The sequence below is a fragment of the Gossypium raimondii genome, unplaced genomic scaffold (genome assembly GCF_025698545.1).
Source record: "Gossypium raimondii isolate GPD5lz unplaced genomic scaffold, ASM2569854v1 Contig00032, whole genome shotgun sequence".
Classification (NCBI taxonomy): Eukaryota; Viridiplantae; Streptophyta; class Magnoliopsida; order Malvales; family Malvaceae; genus Gossypium; species Gossypium raimondii.
Window position 1 is genome coordinate 7,186 of NW_026291191.1, and position 19,861 is coordinate 27,046.

Genomic DNA, 19,861 nt, shown 5'->3' on the forward strand with positions numbered 1-19,861 from the left:
CCGTCCCGCGGCAATAACTAGAATTAAAAAAAAGGGAATGTTAACGCATCCGGGAAGAAACGATTGATCTCTATTAATAAACCCGCTAAAGAACCGAACCAGAGAGTACTTAGTACCGGTGCTACGGAAAGATATGTTTTTAGATCTCGCATTTAAAATCCTCCTTCTTTATCGTATTACATTATGGTAATACATATATAATCGCATGTATGTGTGGTTAAAGACCACTTGGATTTGTCTATTTGTACCCGGAATTCCTAATTCAAATTAAAATGTACAATGATTCGATAGATAAGATTTTCCCTTTCTTAAAACAGCAAAACAAAATAGGTCCCTTTCCGCCTGAGAATTCCCGCTAAAAATATTCATTTATTATTCATTATATGGTTGTTATATGATATGAGACCAAAAAGAGGAAATGGAAAGATCCGTTTTGTATATCAATAGATGAAATAAGGGTGTGGAAAACAAGACAGGGATTCTCTACAATGACATTGTAGGCCAATTGAAAGGGATGTAAGCGCAACTTGGTAGCGCGTTTGTTTTGGGTACAAAATGTCACAGGTTCAAATCCTGTCATCCCTACCTATTACTTCTCCTTTGAGCAGTAACGAGGGAGTCGTTTTAGATTGATTAAAATTAAGCATACATAATCTATCATTTCTCATATTATATATGATATATGATAGTATAGTTGTGCGCGATGTATTGGGGTTATAAAATAAAAGAATCCTCTTTTTACAGTCTTATTTATTATGATAAGAAAGCGCTCTTAGTTCAGTTCGGTAGAACGTGGGTCTCAAAACCCAATGTCGTAGGTTCAAATCCTACAGAGCGTGATTCCGCTCTTGTTAGGTCGAAAATTACACCGAACTGAAAAAAAAAAAAAATTGAACAGCAATTCGAATTTGACCTCCTTGGATTAAATTATAAAATTCAAATTATTAAATAAATTGAAATTCAAAAATTTAAGAATTAAAGGGTCAGTCAAAAAAGGTATGTTAATTAATCCAAAAAGGTATGTTAATTAATCAAAGGTCCAACTGATCACCACGTCTGTATTGTAAATATGCGGTTACGAATAATCCAGCCAAAGTAATAGGAATTAGACCTAAGACGATTCCAAATAGAAAAACTTCAATCATTTCAATTTATTTGAAAGGAGAAAAAGAAAGGTAATATCTATCCCTAAATATTAATTTCTATTGCCCATGAATATCAATACCTAATAATTGATAATTAACACGGTAAGGAGCTAGAGAATATATGGAATAGGACAGAAAGCTTTGTTTTTATGAATTGTTCGTTCATTGAATTAATTTTCAAATAAGTCGTATCTTACTCAGACCAATAAATAAAGCTGAGGTTATAGTTAAAGCCGCTAGTAAAAAACCGAAATAACTAGTTATAGTAGGCATGAAGGAGCTAAATGAAATATGTTCTTTTTATACATATGTTTATAAAGCACTTACCTAAGTTTCAATTTTTAAACGAGAGGGGGATAAGCAAAAATACCAATTGAAATAATAAGTTCAATTGAAATTTTTTGCTTCATCAATCATTATAAACGGTATTCACAAAAATAGAGCGGCAGGACAAGAGTAGAAAAGAAAAAGAAATCGATTCATCATCTTTGTAGTTAGGTCAAGAAAAAACCTTTGGATCTAATACAAGAATACAAGAAAGGCCGCCTCACAAATATTGATTAGTAGAATTTTTTTTTATTCCTTGCTCTTTTTTTTTTATCTATATCTAATACTATCGACTACTCTTACTTGTTACTAGACGACTAAGCAATTCCTTAAAATAAAAAAAAAAGAGGGCTTCCAACAAAAAACAAAACCTCTTGTGCAACTACGAAAAAAAGTCAATTTTTATATTTCGCATCTAATTGACTTGCGGAAATATGATAATTTCCTTCATGAATTATTATAAACCAACTCGTTGGATTCACGGGTTACCTGATCCGCCGTTTCTAGGCCCAAGCCAATACCTCCAGAATTTGAGAATTTTCTATTGCATGATACCTGGTTATACATCGACAAGCAAGAAGAAGAAGAAATTATCTAGCACTTCACGTCGATATACTGTTTGAAATTGCGTTGCTGTGTCAGAAGAAGGATAGCTATACTGATTCGGTATACTCTAAAAATACCTTTGGTACAATATTGACGATCTCACAAAGATTGAGTTTCGGTGAATTCCATTTACTGATCCATCTTTTACGGAATCGATCCCTACAAGAATATGTGGAGCTCGGCATGTCTGGAAGCACAGGAGAACGTTCTTTTGCTGATATTATTACCAGTATTCGATACTGGGTCATTCATAATATTACTATACCTTCCCTATTCATCGCGGGTTGGTTATTCGTCAGCACAGGTTTAGCTTATGATGTGTTTGGAAGCCCTCGTCCAAACGAGTATTTTACAGAAGGCCGACAAGGAATTCCATTAATAACTGGCCGTTTTGATTCTTTGGAACAACTCGATGAATTTAGTAGATCTTTTTAGGAGGACCCAATGACCATAGATCGAACCTATCCAATTTTTACAGTGCGATGGTTGGCTGTTCACGGACTAGCTGTACCTACCGTTTCTTTTTTGGGGTCAATATCAGCAATGCAGTTCATCCAACGATAAACCTAATTCGAATTAATTATAGAGCTATGACACAATCAAACCCGAACGAACAAAATGTTGAATTGAATCGTACCAGTCTCTACTGGGGGTTATTACTCATTTTTGTACTTGCTGTTTTATTTTCCAATTATTTCTTCAATTAAGAAAAAAAAGAGTAGTAGAATACTAAATAATAGTAGGAATTATCTTATCCCATTCGGAAGGATTGTATCTCATAATTATCTATGACTGTTTATGTCTTTAGCATGACCACTTGATGAAATGCGGAGGGAAGCGGGATAAATGGCCGATACTACTGGAAGGATTCCTCTTTGGATAATAGGTACGGTAACTGGTATTCCTGTGATCGGTTTAATAGGTATTTTCTTTTATGGTTCATATTCTGGATTGGGTTCATCCCTGTAATATGGAATAATGGATAATGGGACGAACTAAGTTATAGGCATGAAAGTGTAAGAACTCAACGGGGCCCGCCTCCTCTTTCTTTGTCTGATTCGCGAGGAAGGGTCCCGTTGAATTCTTAATGATCATGATCATTATATTTTGGTCGTATAAATGACAACAAATGGATCACTTTTTCCGATGATTTTTTTGAAAAATGAACTCAATTTCAATTAATTGATTCATAGCATCTGCTCTTCGATAGTATCTATCGATACTTTCAAGGTTAGAAGAAAAAAAGGAATCACTCAATTGGATGACACAATATATATTTAATATTTCTTTTTTTTCTGTCGACCAGATATCAATCAAACCTTTTCTAGACTAGTCTAACCTTACTCGATTTATTTTAGTATTTCATCAAAGTTTGAAATTATTTTATAAGTTTATCGCCTTGATTCTATTTTATCAAAAAAAATCGGTAAGGATTCCTTCTCTTTTTTTTGGTTGTCCATTACTTAGTATATTATACTTATTTCGACTTATTTTATACTTATTATATTATCCTTATTACTTATTCTATTATAAGTAAATCGAAAAAATAAAGGGTTCTGAAAATCGGAAAAATCGAAACTAAGAATAGAAATCTTTGACGAACGGGTCCCGTAATTGTTATTATTTCGACACAAGAAAAGAATTTTACACCCTTTTCTTGTGTCGAAGGCTAAAAGACGAAGAATACTCCCTGTAATTATTTGTTCCCCTCATTTATCCTTCCTTTCTATTCTCCACTTACTTATCTTATGTTTAGTATCTACTCAAATTGAATTTAGAAAACAAAACGATTCTGTAACATTTTAATCTGACACTGACAATAGGAATATAATTACCCCCAATTTAGTCAATTTAGATTGAAAAAGAAAAAAAAGAGGTAAAGACAAATAGTCTTCTTCACAATATACATATTTTGTTTTGAATGCGGTAAAAGCAATTCCTAGAGAAAGAATAGAAACAAGCAAAAGACTTTTCATCCTTTTTTTCATTATACCTAACCTAATTGCCAGGAAGAATTTGTTCTTTTTTACAAATTTGATGTTGATAAATCCACAGATCTAGAAATTCATTTCGGACACTTGAACCTTCTCAAACTGTTTCTTTTTAAGAACCAAAAAGATTTGTGCAAAAACAATAGATGCCAAGAAGAACAAAAGACCTTGGACGCGTAGTGGGTCTTGAAGTACTATTTCTGCATCCCCCTGACCAAATCCACCCACATTAGGATTAATTGTTAATGGTTGATCGAGTTTGATAGATTCACCCTCTGAAACAAAAGTTCTGGTCCTGGGGATAATATCAACCACTTGATGTCCATCAAGGCATCCGTTATGGTTATTTCATACCCCCTTTTTCTTTTCGTATGATTTTGCTTACTATACCTGCTGCCGTAGCATTATAAACAGTATTGTTACTTTTGTTCCCGTCAGGATAAATCTGGCCCCTTCCCCTGTTGCCGCCTACGTATATGGGATATTTTAAGAAATGAACATCCTTATTACTAGCAGGGTCTGGGGAAAGAATAGGAAAGGTGATTTCACTATATTTTTTACCAGGAACAGGACCTATCACAAGAATATTTTTCTTAGTGGGGCGGTAGTTCTGAAAAGACAGATTGCCTATCTTTTCTTTCATCTCGGGCGAAATACGATCAGGCGGGGCTAACTCAAACCCCTCTGGTAAAATAAGAACAGCACCCACATTCAAAGCCCCTTTCTTACCATTAGCAAGAACTTGTTTCAGTTGCATATCATAAGGAATTCTAACAACCGCTTCAAATACAGTATCAGGAAGTACCGCTTGTGGAACCTCAATATCCACGGGTTTATTCGCTAAATGGCAATTGGCACATACAATACGCCCAGTTGCTTCTCGTGGATTTTCATACCCCTGCTGCGCAAAAATGGGATATGCATTTGAAATGGAAGCCCCGGTTATTATATAGATCATGAGCGATACGGAAATGGATCGAGTAATCTCCTCCTTTATCCAAGAAAAAGTATTTCTAGTTTGCATGGTCCAATCATTGATCCCGAAAATTTCTACAATAAAATTAGGTAGGTCACTAGTATAGTTCCTAGCCACGATTCTGCTATTTACTTTTACTGAAAACTGAAAAAAAATGGCTGAAACAGAGGAGAAATTGTATTCTCCTGATGGGTAGAAAGAAGTAAAGTAAGTACGACTTTGCATGCTTTGCTTATCTCGAAAGTAAGAAAGATTATAATTGAATCCGTGAATCATTTTCAGTCATTCATTGAATGATAAATAACTACAAGTGACGGAGATACACGATTTAAATAACGAAAGATCCAATATTTAAAAATTGTATCTAGAATGACTGGAAAGGTAGAAACAAGACCAGATATAATTTGATCATTATGAGCAAATCCAAAATCTTTATATATAGAGCCAATCATTAGTTCCCAACCGTGGGGCGAATGAAATCCTATACATAAATCTGTTAATAAAAAGAATGAAAAAGCTTTTATTGTGTCGCTTAAATTATATAGGAATTCTTGAACCCAAGAGTTAAGAATAAGAAGTTCTTCATTCCCCAAAATAGAATAACCACTTAGAATAACGAAACAGATTAGATTGGTCGAGAAGTGCAAAATCGTATGGATATGATCCTCATTGTGCAGCTTGATCAATTGGATCGTTTCTTTTTGGATTCCTATACGAAGCTTTTGTAGATGTGTTTCCGGGTATTCTTTTATCATTTCGTCCAACAGGAAGAGTTCCTCTACTTCTATGAATTGTTCTAGAATACTCTTTTCTTGAATATCATTCAAAAAAGTTTCGGATTGCCTAGTATCCCACCAATTAGTAATCCAAGATTTCAGACTTTTATTAAATGAGAGAGAGATCCACCAGGGCAAAAATACTATAGATGCAAGATATAGAAGGGGAGTGAATGCTTTCTTTTTTGCCATTTTTTCATCTGTGAGTTGTTAATGAACCCACCTCATTCGTTGACTTTATGTGATCTAATCTTTCTATCAAGCATGCCTTTCATTATATTATAAAGTAGGGGCCCATGAATCTATTCTCTGTTTTTTTTTTGATTCAGTGCTTAGCCCTTGAATCTAATTGAATCTAAAAAGAATACAGAATATAGAAAATAAGAATCCACTTTGAATTCGAATGAAATATATATATTATTGTTATATTGATATTGTTATTGTTTCCAGATATCTCAATTGATCAAATTCGAAGCAATTGCCCTCTTTTGATAACTGCCCGAAAGAACCGCTTCAAATAATAAAGATTGTTCTATTCAGATTTTGAGACGAAGGAGCGCCCTGTCTATATCAAGATCGCAATCAAATATGTCGAAAATTTTCGCGGGTTATCTAAACTATATAGAGTCTAGAGTCCAGCAATAATTGAAAAAAAAAATTAGGAAAAATATTATGCTGATCAAAAATGAGTGACAAAAAAAGACAGAAAAGGTATCATTACGTTTATCATTATGTTATAAGAAAGAAATCCACTTGTTTAGTTCTTTAGTTCTTAAGGAGCACAAAAGAAAGGATAAAAGGGGAGGGGCCGATTGAGAAAAGAAAAGTAGAGAAAATTTACAAGATATGATCTATCTGTATCTCACGTATCAACTCCAAATATTGCAAATAAAAAGCGAAAGTCTTTATTTCGAAATACTTTGATATATGAGATGAATCCAGTATTTCGATTTCTTGCTTATTTTGTTACTGAATTAAGTTGAGCGGTTTTACATTTACAGACGCATAAAAAACTATTTTTGTGGACAAAAAAAACTGTTTTTTTATGTTATGACTCTTCCGTATACGTCCGCTTTGGTTTGAATGGGCATTCTGAAGAAACTTCAGTTTAGTTCTGCTATAGAAAAAAGAGGATTCTTGGATTGAGCTTTTTCCTCCCGGCGAGAAAGCTTTTATTCTGCAATTCATTTCAAAAGACTTCAATCGGTACACGCAAAAAATAGGCCAATTCAGCAGCTTTTTGTTCAATTTCGCGGGGAGTCAAATTCTCATCAGTACGAGTCAAGGGAACGGCCCCCTGGCCTCTGATTTCCATATAAAGGACACGACGAGCATAAATACCCTCTTTAACTTCTATTCTGATGGACTGAATATCTTTCATAAGGAATCGTAGAAAGATGCGACGATTTTTTCCAGGAAAACCCCAACGAAAAATACATACTATTCCCTCCTTTCTATCGATCGATCATAACCACTGCCTACATTCCAAAAAATTGTGCACCACAAATAGGAACTAATAAAGAGGCCTGCGATCCCATAGAAAGACATCACGATTCCTTGTGGAAAAAAAACTATTTGCTGAGACGGAAATAAAGATATCAAATTCCTACCAAGATAACTAGAAGTTCCAACTAATAAAAACCCTAATGAACCAAAAAAAAGGATAAAGGCCCAGCAGAAATTGCTTGTTTTCGAGATCCACTATAAATTCTATCCATATAGATTCTGATCGCCAACTCATACATACTAGATCCAGTTGCATTTTATTCGAATTGAGAGAATAACCAAAAAAATTCGACTTTACTTTTTTTGTTTCCGAAGTAACTCTCATCAACTAGGACTATTTTGATATGAACTTTTAGAAGGAATTCATCAAATTGCTTCGATCTAAAATCATCCCCTTTATATGATCGCCTATACGGATCTACTAGATATATAGACTTTAATTTCATACATCCGTTCGGTACCGATCCACTTGCTATAATTCATTTAACCTATACCATGTTTACGTATGCATAAGAGGGGCCTTTTCATTTATGTTCGGTTCGGGTAAGCCGGATGTTCTACAATATTCTACTAAATAGGTATCCATGACATCTAAGTCTTGAAAAAAAAATAGATAAGATTTGGTCTTGGCCCCATCGAATCTAAAAAATCTTAGTTTTTTGAACATACAAAGATAAAGAAGCCATTGCAATTGCCGGAAATACTAGGCCTACTAAAGGCACAAAAATAGAGGGAAAACTGCTGAAAGTTGTCATAAAATGGGTACCTCAATTTAATATTTGTACCTGTTATTGTTATATTGTTTAGTTAGAAATATATCTTATAACGATTATATTATAATTGGTATATTATACTAATTATATCTAAATACTAAGTATATCTAAGCGAGTCTATATATCTAATAGATATCTAATAAGTGCAAGGAATGTAGAATTAAATAAAAGGACTTGCCCATCTTTTTAAATCAAATAAAATAGGTGTATATGATAAGATAATCCACTTTCTTTATTATCTTACTTTATTCTTACTTTTCTTATTATTCTATTGTTCTTGTCTTCTAATTTGAATTTTTGAATTTACTAAAGAAAGAGTTTATTACAAATTGTCGAAAGATTCGATTCGTTAGAATCCGATCCAAGAACAGGGATTATTAGTAAAAATAGAATTTTCAGGAGATATAGAAAGATGCAAAACTCTATATTTCTATTCTATTTTTCTCTATTTAAATTATATATACATACGCAATAGAGGAAGATCAAATTCGTTTTATTTGTCTCTCAAATTCAATTTCATTTCACAGAAGGAAAAATTCGCTTTTTATCTTGTTGCTAGAGGTTTACTCATTAGTAATATCGGATAATGATAATAATAATTATCCACATAATTTGTTTTCGACAATTCCTTTTTTGTCACAAAGTCAAAGCCCGCGTAATGGGCTTTGACTTTGATTCTGATAAACTAACTAACTACCTTTTCACTACAAATCAAAAATTTCACTTAAGACTCTACTTGATTGAATTTTGATTCAACGGAAAAAACCGTGGAGCTGAACTAACTCACTCAGAACACCTTTTAAAGGATTACGTGGTACGATTGGATCGAATAAACCCTTATGGAATAAATATTCAGCCGCCTGTGAACCTTCCGGTATTGTTTTATTCAATGTTTGCTCAATTACTCTTTTACCCGCAAATGCAATATAGGCATTGGGTTCAGCAATAATGATATCCCCCAACATACCAAAACTCGCGGTCCTCCACCAGTAGTAGGAGATGTAAAATTGATACATAAAATAACTTTTATTTGATTGATAATCATATAAAGCGGAAGATATTTTAGCCATTTGCATCAAGCTCAAACTTCCTTCTTGCATGCGTGCTCCTCCGGAAGCACACACTAGAATAAGAGGTAAAAAATTATTGGTAGCATATTCGATCAAACGGGTGATTTTCTCGCCTACTACGGATCACATACTCCCCCTATAAACTGAAAATCCATAACCCCGATTGCTATAGGAATACCGTTTAGTTGACCCGTGCCTGTTTGAATAGCCTCAGTTAATCCTGTCTTTCTTTGATAAAAGTCAATACGATCTTTATAAAGCTCTTCTTCAGACTGAAATTCAATGGGATCCAGAGAGATCATGTCTTCATCCATAGGACCCCAAGTGCCTGGATCAATCGAAAGTTCGATTCTATCTGAACTCCTCATTTTCAAATGATATCCACATTGTTCACAAATATTCATTTTTGAATTAAGCGATTTCTTATAATTTACTCCATAACAATTTTCGCATTCGCATTGAACCCACAAATCCTTGTATAGATCGAGATCATTAGAACTTTCTTTTAGAGTTAAATCATTACCATTTTCACGAGTTATTATATCGAAATTCTTGCCTTCACTACTATTTCCACCTTCGCCGCAAATGTAATTATAAATATAATTATCATTGGAATTGTCACTACCACTTAAAATGGAACTATCAATACAGATTTGAGAACGAAGATAAGAGTCAATACAACTATTAATGTGATTATTCCAACCATAGTTAGTATCATTATCATCCAAGTTAAAATGATAGTGGGACTCATCATTTTTCGATCCATTATTCATATAACTAGAATTATGATAACTATAAAAAAAACTTTCTAGTTCACTCAAAAAAGAATGATCATTGTTAAGCTCAAAAATTTGATTTTCACTATCAAAATATATGGAATAACGGTCCTGATTACTATCCCTAATTAAAAAGGTGTCATCAGAAATGAAATTCCGAATGTCTTTGACGTCAACTAAATGATCAACCTTACTGTAATAACTAGAGCTGTCACTACAATCATGAATGTTTTTATCCGTATCATTTCTAGTCGGGTCTTCGTTTACAGTAGTATTTTCAACAGGACCAAGGTGGCTATCCATTGATTTACTTAGCCCACATCTGTATTCTAATTCTCCCTTAGACAAGATCAAATTGAACCATGATTTTTCCATAGAGCTTTCTTGCCTCTATTTCCATGAAAGTACAGTAGATGAATAGTCATTCGATGAAAAATCAATTGAATATTTTATTTCCTATCAGAATACGCATACTAGATACAATCACTAGGGTTATTAACGAACAATGAGTGAATATTGAAAGAAACGATTCCCTTTTGTGAGAACCTGGAGTAGCAGTTCATTATATATGATAGAGCTCTTTTTTCTTTTGAATTAGAAATATCAATTTTCAATTAGAAATAGTGATTTCCCCATGTTGTGTAAAATCCGCACTGAAAAAATGGAAAAAAGAAATTTTTCTCCTATCAAGAACCTTTTTCGTAAAATCTCGTCTACTAATACAATACAATAAGTTTCTATTCCAACACGGAGCCAAAAGGACAACATACAGGATGGGTAGAAGAAGTTGTGATGCTTGGCTCGATCCATGATCCGAAACCGTGGTATATAGGATAGAAAAGAATACACCAATCCTAAGGATCCATACATAGGATTAATTATGGACCCAGGAGAAAATTTGAGTTGTGTTTAGTCTTTTATTTTTGTATTTAAAATCTTGTATATCTAGATAAAAATATATCTATCAAAAATATAGACAATAGAATCGGCTCAATCCTTTTAGTAAAAGATTGGGCCGAGTTTAATTGCAATTCAACAAACCGACAGTAATTACTGGATTACAAAGTATCCATTGCTTCGAATTCAAATTTGATTTATCAAGCTGGTTTATCTAATTTATCCACTGCGTCGAATTCAAATTTGATCGCCTTCCATACTTCACAAGCAGCAGCTAGTTCAGGACTCCATTTGCTAGCCTCGCGGATAATTTCATTACCCTCGCGGGCAAGGTCACGTCCCTCATTACGAGCTTGTACACATGCTTCTAAAGCTACTCGATTAGCTACGGCACCCGGTGCATTTCCCCAAGGGTGTCCTAAAGTTCCTCCACCGAATTGTAGTACGGAATCATCTCCAAAGATCTCGGTCAAAGCAGGCATATGCCAAACGTGAATACCCCCCGAAGCTACGGGCAGAACACCTGGCATAGAAACCCAATCTTGAGTGAAATAAATACCACGGCTTCGATCTTTTTCAATAAAATCATCACGTAGTAAATCAACAAAGCCCAAAGTTATGTCCCTTTCTCCTTCAAGTTTACCTACTACTGTACCAGCGTGAATATGATCTCCACCAGACATACGTAAAGCTTTAGCTAGTACACGAAAGTGCATACCATGATTCTTCTGTCTATCAATAACTGCGTGCATTGCGCGATGGATGTGAAAAGTAGACCATTATCTCGGCAATAACAGAGCCAAGCTAGTATTTGCAGTGAACCCACCTGTTAAGTAGTCGTGCATTACGATAGGAACTCCCAATTCTCTAACACACACGGCCCTTTTGATCATTTCTTCACATGTACCTGCAGTAGCATTCAAGTAATGCCCTTTGATTTCACCTGTTTCAGCCTGTGATTTATAAATTGCTTCCGGCACAAAATAAAAACAGTCTCTCAGCGCATAAATGGTTTGGGAGTTCACATTCTCATCATCTTTGGTAAAATCAAGCCCGCCGTAGACATTCATAAACTGCTCTACCGTAGTTCTTCAGCGGATAACCCCAATTTAGGTTTAATAGTACATCCTAATGAGGGCGACCATGCTTATTCAATTTATCTCTTTCAACCTGGATGCCATGAGGCGGGCCTTGGAAAGTTTTAACATAAGCAGTGAGGGATTCACAGATCCTCTAGACGTAGAGCGCGCAGGGCTTTGAACTGAAATACATTACCACAATGGAAGTAAACATGTTATTAACAGAACCTTCTTCAAAAGGTCTAAAAGGTAAGCTACATAACATATATATTGATCTTCTTCTCCAGGAACGGGCTCAATGTGGTAGCATCGCCCTTTGCAACGATCAAGAGCTGGTAAGTAAGCCCATCGGTCCCACGAGTTGTCCATGTACCAGTAGAAGATTCAGCAGCTACCGCGGCCCCTGCTTCCTCAGGCGGAACTCCGGGTTGAGGGTTACTCGGAAGGCTGCCAAGATATCAGTATCTTTGACTTCATATTGAGGGGTATAATAAGTCAATTTATACTCTTTAACACCAACTTTGAGATCCAACACTTGCTTTAGTCTCTGTTTGTGGTGACATATAATTCCTCCTCAACAACTCATGAATTAAAATTCTCCTTAACAAAGGTCTACTCGATATAAATGAGGAGTTAATGAAACCTTTTCGAAGAAATCTTTCAAAAATTATCAACGAATCGAAGGTTCCTTGTTAGACCATGGTATTTGATTCATAAATACATCATTATTCTATATTCTTTTTCCTATGTATGGCTGGCCCGATCCATTTTTTCAGGTTTCTAATTCCTTACTTTTTTGAATCCAAATTCTAAATACCAAATGAAATAAATAAAATAGAAATAAATAAATAATATAAAATAATATTAATATAATATTGTTACCAAACGTCTAGCATTCCCTCACGCTCGCAATGAGTTTTTATTTGATGGAAAGAAAAAAGAAGACTATGCCTTCGCCCTATGAAATATGAATTAGTAAGTAATAATAGCATGGCACTTCAATTCGATATGAAATTTTTGATTTCTTTTTTTCAAAACATTAGATTATGTATCGAAAGTAGTATGAGAGAAGGGCATTTCAATTTTATCTTAGCTTTCGTGGGCCCATCTCAGCGTCACAAACTTTTTTCTTTCACACCAGGGCTATTAACAATATTTATAACAATATTTATGTTATAAAATAAAGTACGAAAAAAAAAAGACTATTTTTTCTTTCTTTTGAAAAAAAAAAAAACTGGGATTGCTGAATTACAGACGAAATAAATATATAAAGCAACGGAGCCATCATAGTATTTTGAACTTTTCCGAAAAAAAGAAAAAAAAAAAAGAATGGTAATTGGATTATTTAGTGATCTGGGTCTAATAGACGCTCTCTATATTTTCTCTTTTTCTTTTTCGATGAAAAAAAAGAATTCCATTGAAAGCCGTATGCAATGCACAAAAATGCCTGTACGGTTGTTCAATTCTATCTTTTTTCTTATTATTCTTTAGCTATTTTTGCTATTCTTCTCACCTCATTATGTGAGTTAGAAGAACCTTTTATTATGTTATATCATCAGGGTAATGATCCATCAACCTGCTAGTTCTTTTTATGAGGCACAAACAGGAGAATTTATCCTGGAAGCGGAAGAACTACTGAAACTTCGCGAAAGCCTCACAAGGGTTTATGTACAAAGAACGGGCAAGCCCCTATGGGTTGTATCCGAAGACATGGAAAGAGATGTTTTTATGTCAGCAACAGAAGCCCAAGCTCATGGAATTGTGGATCTTGTAGCGGTTAAATAAGTTAAATAACAAATAGCAATAGCAACGATTTAACACCAATCCACAATTTTATTAAGATTGATTTAATCCCTCTTCTTCCTTTCCTTCTTAACTTAAGCCTAAGGGGTTAATATTTTATTAATCTATTAAATAGAAAAAAGTAATTCAGAATCATCTGGTTAGGATCGATCTAAACCAGTCTATTATATATGATTCAGTATGCCAACTATTAAACAACTTATTAGAAATGCAAGACAGCCAATTAGAAATGTCACGAAATCCCCTGCTCTTGGGGGATGTCCTCAGCGCCGAGGAACATGTACTAGGGTGTATGTGCGACTTGTTCAGATCATGGGCTGAGAAAAAAGAAACAACTTTTTCAGTATCAACGATCCATACCAGTGAATAGAATGGGGTTCGTCCGTTCACTATCTAAAAGATAGATCTACCATATCCTTCTATTGTGTATGAAATTTATGGTTTCCATTGGCGCAAATCCAATCTTGGAATTTAAGATGAGAAAAAATTCCCCATTGGTAGCAAATGCTTATCCATTAAGCGGGGAAAATCCTATTTAAAAAGCAAAAAGATTATGCTTCGACTCTTGCAAAGAACGGACTAACAGGGTCAGCTGCCAATTAATCCTCATCCTTACATACCGTTACTGTATAAGATAGATCTCGTTGTGAAAGATCTATTACTGGAAAATTATGAGTAGAGCCAAGAAGTGTGAACTGTACAAGTTACCAATTAAATGAAGGAATGAGCTCCGGTGTATAGAGAGGACCTCACCGTTTAAGAAGTAACCATAGAAACGATGGAACCCACTATTTATTTATCCATTTCTATTTACTCCTTTATTTTAGTTAATATGCTTTTTTTGATACCTAGTATCAATACAATTTCTTATTTCAAGGCGAAATGAAATGCCTAGAAAAAGGAAAAATCGTGGTCAGGACGGTTAGAGTAGCAAAAGCCATTGGATTTTTATTTTATACATTGGAAGAATCCGTTTTGTTATTAATAGACTAGAAAAGAATAACTGAAAGAAAAATTAGTTATTCATCAAAATTTCTTTTATTCAATGACCAGAATTAAACGGGGATATATAGCTCGTAGACGTCGAAAAAAATTAGTTTATTTGCATCAAGCTTTCGAGGGCTCATTCAAGACTTACTCGAACTATTACTCAACAAAGAATAAGAGCTTTGGTTTCGGCTCATCAGGATAGAGATAGGAAAAAAGGTTTTCGTCGTTTGTGGATCACTCGAATAAATGCAGTAATTCGCGGGTGGGGTATCCTATAGTTATAGTAGATTAATACACGATCTGTACAAGAAACAGTTGCTTCTGAATCGTAAAATACTTGCACAAATAGCTATCTCAAATAGGAATTGTCTTTATATGATTTCCAACGAGATTAGAAAATAAGGAGATCGGAAGGAATCCAACGAAATGCTTTAAATGAAATGGGGTTCCCTCGAGAATGAACTCAGGGAAGGTAGAGTAGAAATTAATATGATAAAAATTCTGATTCTGATAAGGTTCTGATAAGGTCATCAAAACAAGATGAGCGAAGGCGCTCAATAAAAAATATTTTTTCTTCCCCAACCGGATTCGATTCTTTTGAAGGGTAAGCCTATTTATTTCTGGTTCTAAGAGCAGTAGTTCTAGTGGTCGACTCGCTTCTTTCAAACTGTTTCTCATTATTAAGAAAAGGTAACGAAGATAAAATACGAGCTTGTTTTATAGCAATAGTAATTAATCGTTGTTGTTTTAAGGTCAATCTATTTACTCGCCTAGATAATATTTTCCTTGTTCACTAATAAATCGACTAATTAAACTCATGTTTCTATAATCAATTCGATCCCCGATTGGATCGAGAAGGCATACCTGAAAAGATCGCTTGGATTTGAAAAGAGTCGCTTGGATTTATCCATGATTTCTTTATTCCTTATTTCTAAAAGAATCCTATCCTATCTCTATTTCTAAAATCCTATTTTGAAAATTCAAATTATAAATTAATATAATAAATAGGATTTGGTTTGTTTATTTATTATTGTTTATTTTATTATTATTTATCATTTAAATATATAATTTAAATATATATAAATAAAATAAAAATATATTAATAATATAGAAATAATATTAATAATATAGAAAAAATATGCGTTATATATAACTAATTCTATACTTATACTTAATATATTATATACCTAATGTCATATTTTCATATTCTCGGTAAGTGGTGACATACGAGCACTTGATTCGATTTATTTCTTTATCTCCCCGTGAATTGTATGTTTGTAACAATAGGGACAGAATTTCTTCAATTCAATCGACTGGGCGTATTGTGTCGATTTTTTTGAGTAATATACCTGGAAATACCCGTTGATTCCTTATTAACGCCGTTTCGAACACAACTGGTACATTCCAAAATAATCGTTACTCGGACATCTTTACTCTTGGCCATGAACCTCCTTTGAGTTTTTAATTCACCCAACTTTTCTATTTTCCGATCAAAAGCGAAGAAGAAAGAATGAAAAAAAAGAAATAAAAGTTGCTAACTCAAAACCAAATCTTGAAAGATTTTGTTGCAATCAATATAGTAAATCAATATAGATTTAGAGTAATAGTAAATAATAAGAATAAGTAATACAACGATTTCGAACTCTATTTAGAATCAAACCACCGTACGGTATTTTCTTTAAGTATCTTGTAGGATACTGTTGTTCCAACCACATTTCTCTTTCGCTCTACTAGTAATTTAATTGGAGCTTGAACCCGAGTTTCGGTGAGGTTGAATCTACTTTTTCGTTCTACCTTCCTTATTTATTTTATCTAATTCTTATCTAATTCGAAAAAAAACTAAAAAAGGGGGCGAGAGGTAGTCACAGATATTTGATTGTATCTCGATCTAATCTTTTCGCCCGTCCGCAGCAATAACTAGAATTAAAAAAAGGGAATGTTAACGCATCCGGGAAGAAACGATTGATCTCTATTAATAAACCCGCTAAAGAACCGAACCAGAGAGTACTTAGTACCGGTGCTACGGAAAGATATGTTTTTAGATCTCGCATTTAAAATCCTCCTTCTTTATCGTATTACATTATGGTAATACATATATAATCGCATGTATGTGTGGTTAAAGACCACTTGGATTTGTCTATTTGTACCGGAATTCCTAATTCAAATTAAAATGTACAATGATTCGATAGATAAGATTTTCCCTTTCTTAAAACAACAAAACAAAATAGGTCCCTTTCACCTGAGAATTCCCGCTAAAATATTCATTTATTATTCATTATATGGTTGTTATATGATATGAGACCAAAAGAAAATGGAAAGATCCGTTTTGTATATCAATAGATGAAATAAGGGTGTGGAAAACAAGACAGGGATTCTCTACAATGACATTGTAGGCCAATTGAAAGGGATGTAGCGCAGCTTGGTAGCGCGTTTGTTTTGGGTACAAAATGTCACAGGTTCAAATCCTGTCATCCCTACCTATTACTTCTCCTTTGAGCAGTAACGAGGGAGTCGTTTTAGATTGATTAAAATTAAGCATACATAATCTATCATTTTCTCATATTATATATGATATATGATAGTATAGTTGTGCGCGATGTATTGGGGTTATAAAATAAAAGAATCCTCTTTTTTACAGTCTTATTTATTATGATGAAAGCGCTCTTAGTTCAGTTCGGTAGAACGTGGGTCTCAAAACCCAATGTCGTAGGTTCAAATCCTACAGAGCGTGATTCCGCTCTTGTTAGGTCGAAAACACCGAACTGAAAAAAAAAAATTGAACAACAATTCGAATTTGACCTCCTTGGATTAAATTATAAAATTCAAATTATTAAATAAATTGAAATTCAAAATTTAAAATTAAAGGGTCAGTCAAAAAAATATGTTAATTAATCCAAAAAGGTATGTTAATTAATCAAAGGTCAACTGATCACCACGTCTGTATTGTAAATATGCGGTTACGAATAATCCAGCCAAAGTAATAGGAATTAGACCTAAGACGATTCCAAATAGAAAAACTTCAATCATTTCAATTTATTTGAAAGGAGAAAAAGAAAGGTAATATCTATCCTAAATATTAATTTCTATTGCCCATGAATATCAATACCTAATAATTGATAATTAACACGGTAAGGAGCTAGAGAATATATGGAATAGGACAAAAGCTTTGTTTTATGAATTGTTCGTTCATTGAATTAATTTTCAAATAAGTCGTATCTTACAAAAAACCCAAAATTTTCTTAATTAATCCTCGGGTAGATTGATTTTAGATTGATTCTATATAAATAGATATAAAATAAAAATTTCTATTTATTCGAAATCTATAATTTCAATTTCTATTTAGAATAAATAAATTTCGAATAAAAAGTTTTGATTTCTAAAATTCTAATAAATATTAGATATTAGTTAGATATTAGAATTCCTTTTATTTAGAAAAATCCGAAATGAAGTGAAAACGAAAAGTATTACTTGTTTTGGATTTGTATAGTATTATACTATATATAGTATAAATATATATTTATACTAGTACTATACAAATTAGTACTATATCGAAATGAAATCGAAATAAGTGGAATGTAAATAAAATAGGATTAATTCCAATCAATAAATCTTAAAACGCAACATGGAAACACAGCAAACAAACGAAACTAGACGATTCGATCAAACTGAATTGTTGTTTTGACTAAACAAACAGTTGCGGATGACTTGACAATGAATTCCAGGTCGAAGCGACTAATCCGATCTATTTTCACATTCATAGGAGTTCGTCTATGTTTCTGCTTTACGAATATGATATTTTCTGGGCATTTCTAATAATATCAAGTGCTATTCCTATTTTGGCATTTCTAATTTCTGGAGTTTTAGCCCCGATTAGAAAGGGTCCAGAAAAACTTTCTAGTTATGAATCGGGTATAGAACCAATGGGCGATGCTTGGTTACAATTTCGAATCCGTTATTATATGTTTGCTCTAGTTTTTGTTGTTTTTGATGTTGAAACGGTTTTCTTTATCCATGGGCAATGAGTTTCGATGTATTGGGGTACCCGTATTCATAGAAGCTTTCATTTTCGTGCTTATCCTAATTGTTGGTTCAGTTTATGCATGGCGAAAAGGAGCATTGGAATGGTCTTAGTTCCTGAATATTCAGATAATAAAAGAAAGAAAAAGTCAAAATAATAATACCATTGAGTATGAATTCCATCAATTTCCCTTACTTGATCGAACAACCCAAAATTCAGTTATTTCAACTACATTAAATGATCTTTCAAATTGGTCAAGACTCTCCAGTTTATGGCCGCTTCTTTATGGTACCAGTTGTTGCTTTATTGAATTTGCTTCATTAATAGGCTCACGCTTCGACTTTGATCGTTATGGGCTGGTACCAAGATCGAGTCCTAGACAGGCAGACCTAATTTTAACAGCTGGAACAGTAACAATGAAAATGGCGCCCTCTTTAGGTGAGATTATGAACAAATGCCCGAACCTAAATATGTTATTGCTATGGGCGCGTGTACAATTACAGGAGGGATGTTCAGTACTGATTCTTATAGTACTGTTCGGGGGGTCGATAAGCTAATTCCCGTGGATGTCTATTTGCCGGGCTGTCCCCCTAAACCCGAGGCAGTTATAGATGCTATAACAAAACTTCGTAAGAAAATATCTCGCGAAATCTATGAAGATCGAATTAGATCTCAACAGGGGGATCGGTGTTTTACTACCAATCACAAGTTTTGTCTTGTACGTAGTACTCGTACTGGAAATTATAATCAAGGATTGCTCTATCAACCACCATCTACTTCAGAGATTCCTCCTGAAACATTTTCAACTACAAGGGTTCACTATCTTCCCACGAATTAGTGAATTAGGTAGGATTTTTTTTTACAGAAACAGACAACGAATTAATCTTCATAAATTCGATTTCATCATAAATGCGAAATATTTATCTTAGAAAAATGACAAATAAAAAAGAAAAGTGCGGGAGAGATAAAAAGATGCAGGGTCGTTTGTCTGTTTGGCTAGTCAAACACGGGCTAGTTCATAGATCTTTGGGCTTCGATTACCAAGGAATAGAGACTTTACAAATAAAGCCTGAGGATTGGCATTCCATTGCTGTTATTTTATATTATATGGTTACAATTATCTACGTT

At 33.8% G+C, this 19,861-nt stretch overlaps 2 protein-coding genes, 2 non-coding genes and 2 pseudogenes across 4 annotated transcripts; 2 read left to right on the plus strand and 4 right to left on the minus strand.

Moving 5' to 3' along the window:
- Positions 1-510: 510 nt before the first annotated feature.
- On the plus strand, positions 511-585 carry TRNAP-UGG (transfer RNA proline (anticodon UGG)). The gene has a single exon. It is a non-coding gene; the product is annotated as a tRNA-Pro (tRNA).
- A 3,385-nt stretch (positions 586-3,970) lies between these two features.
- Positions 3,971-5,170, minus strand: LOC128036783 (cytochrome f-like; annotated as a pseudogene).
- Positions 5,171-5,308: 138 nt separating this feature from the next.
- LOC128036785 (chloroplast envelope membrane protein-like) lies at positions 5,309-6,014 on the minus strand. Its single transcript, XM_052627256.1, has one exon. The coding sequence runs from the start codon at positions 6,011-6,013 to the stop codon at positions 5,324-5,326; it is 690 nt and encodes a 229-aa protein (XP_052483216.1). The 5' UTR covers position 6,014; the 3' UTR covers positions 5,309-5,323.
- A 76-nt stretch (positions 6,015-6,090) lies between these two features.
- LOC128036786 (photosystem I assembly protein Ycf4-like) lies at positions 6,091-8,493 on the minus strand (annotated as a pseudogene).
- Positions 8,494-9,271: 778 nt separating this feature from the next.
- On the minus strand, positions 9,272-10,769 carry LOC128036784 (acetyl-coenzyme A carboxylase carboxyl transferase subunit beta, chloroplastic-like). The gene has a single exon (XM_052627255.1). It carries the CDS (start codon positions 10,319-10,321, stop codon positions 9,287-9,289), a length of 1,035 nt encoding a protein of 344 aa, XP_052483215.1. The 5' UTR covers positions 10,322-10,769; the 3' UTR covers positions 9,272-9,286.
- Positions 10,770-17,118: 6,349 nt separating this feature from the next.
- Positions 17,119-17,192, plus strand: TRNAP-UGG (transfer RNA proline (anticodon UGG)). Its single transcript has one exon. It is a non-coding gene; the product is annotated as a tRNA-Pro (tRNA).
- Positions 17,193-19,861: the final 2,669 nt, after the last annotated feature.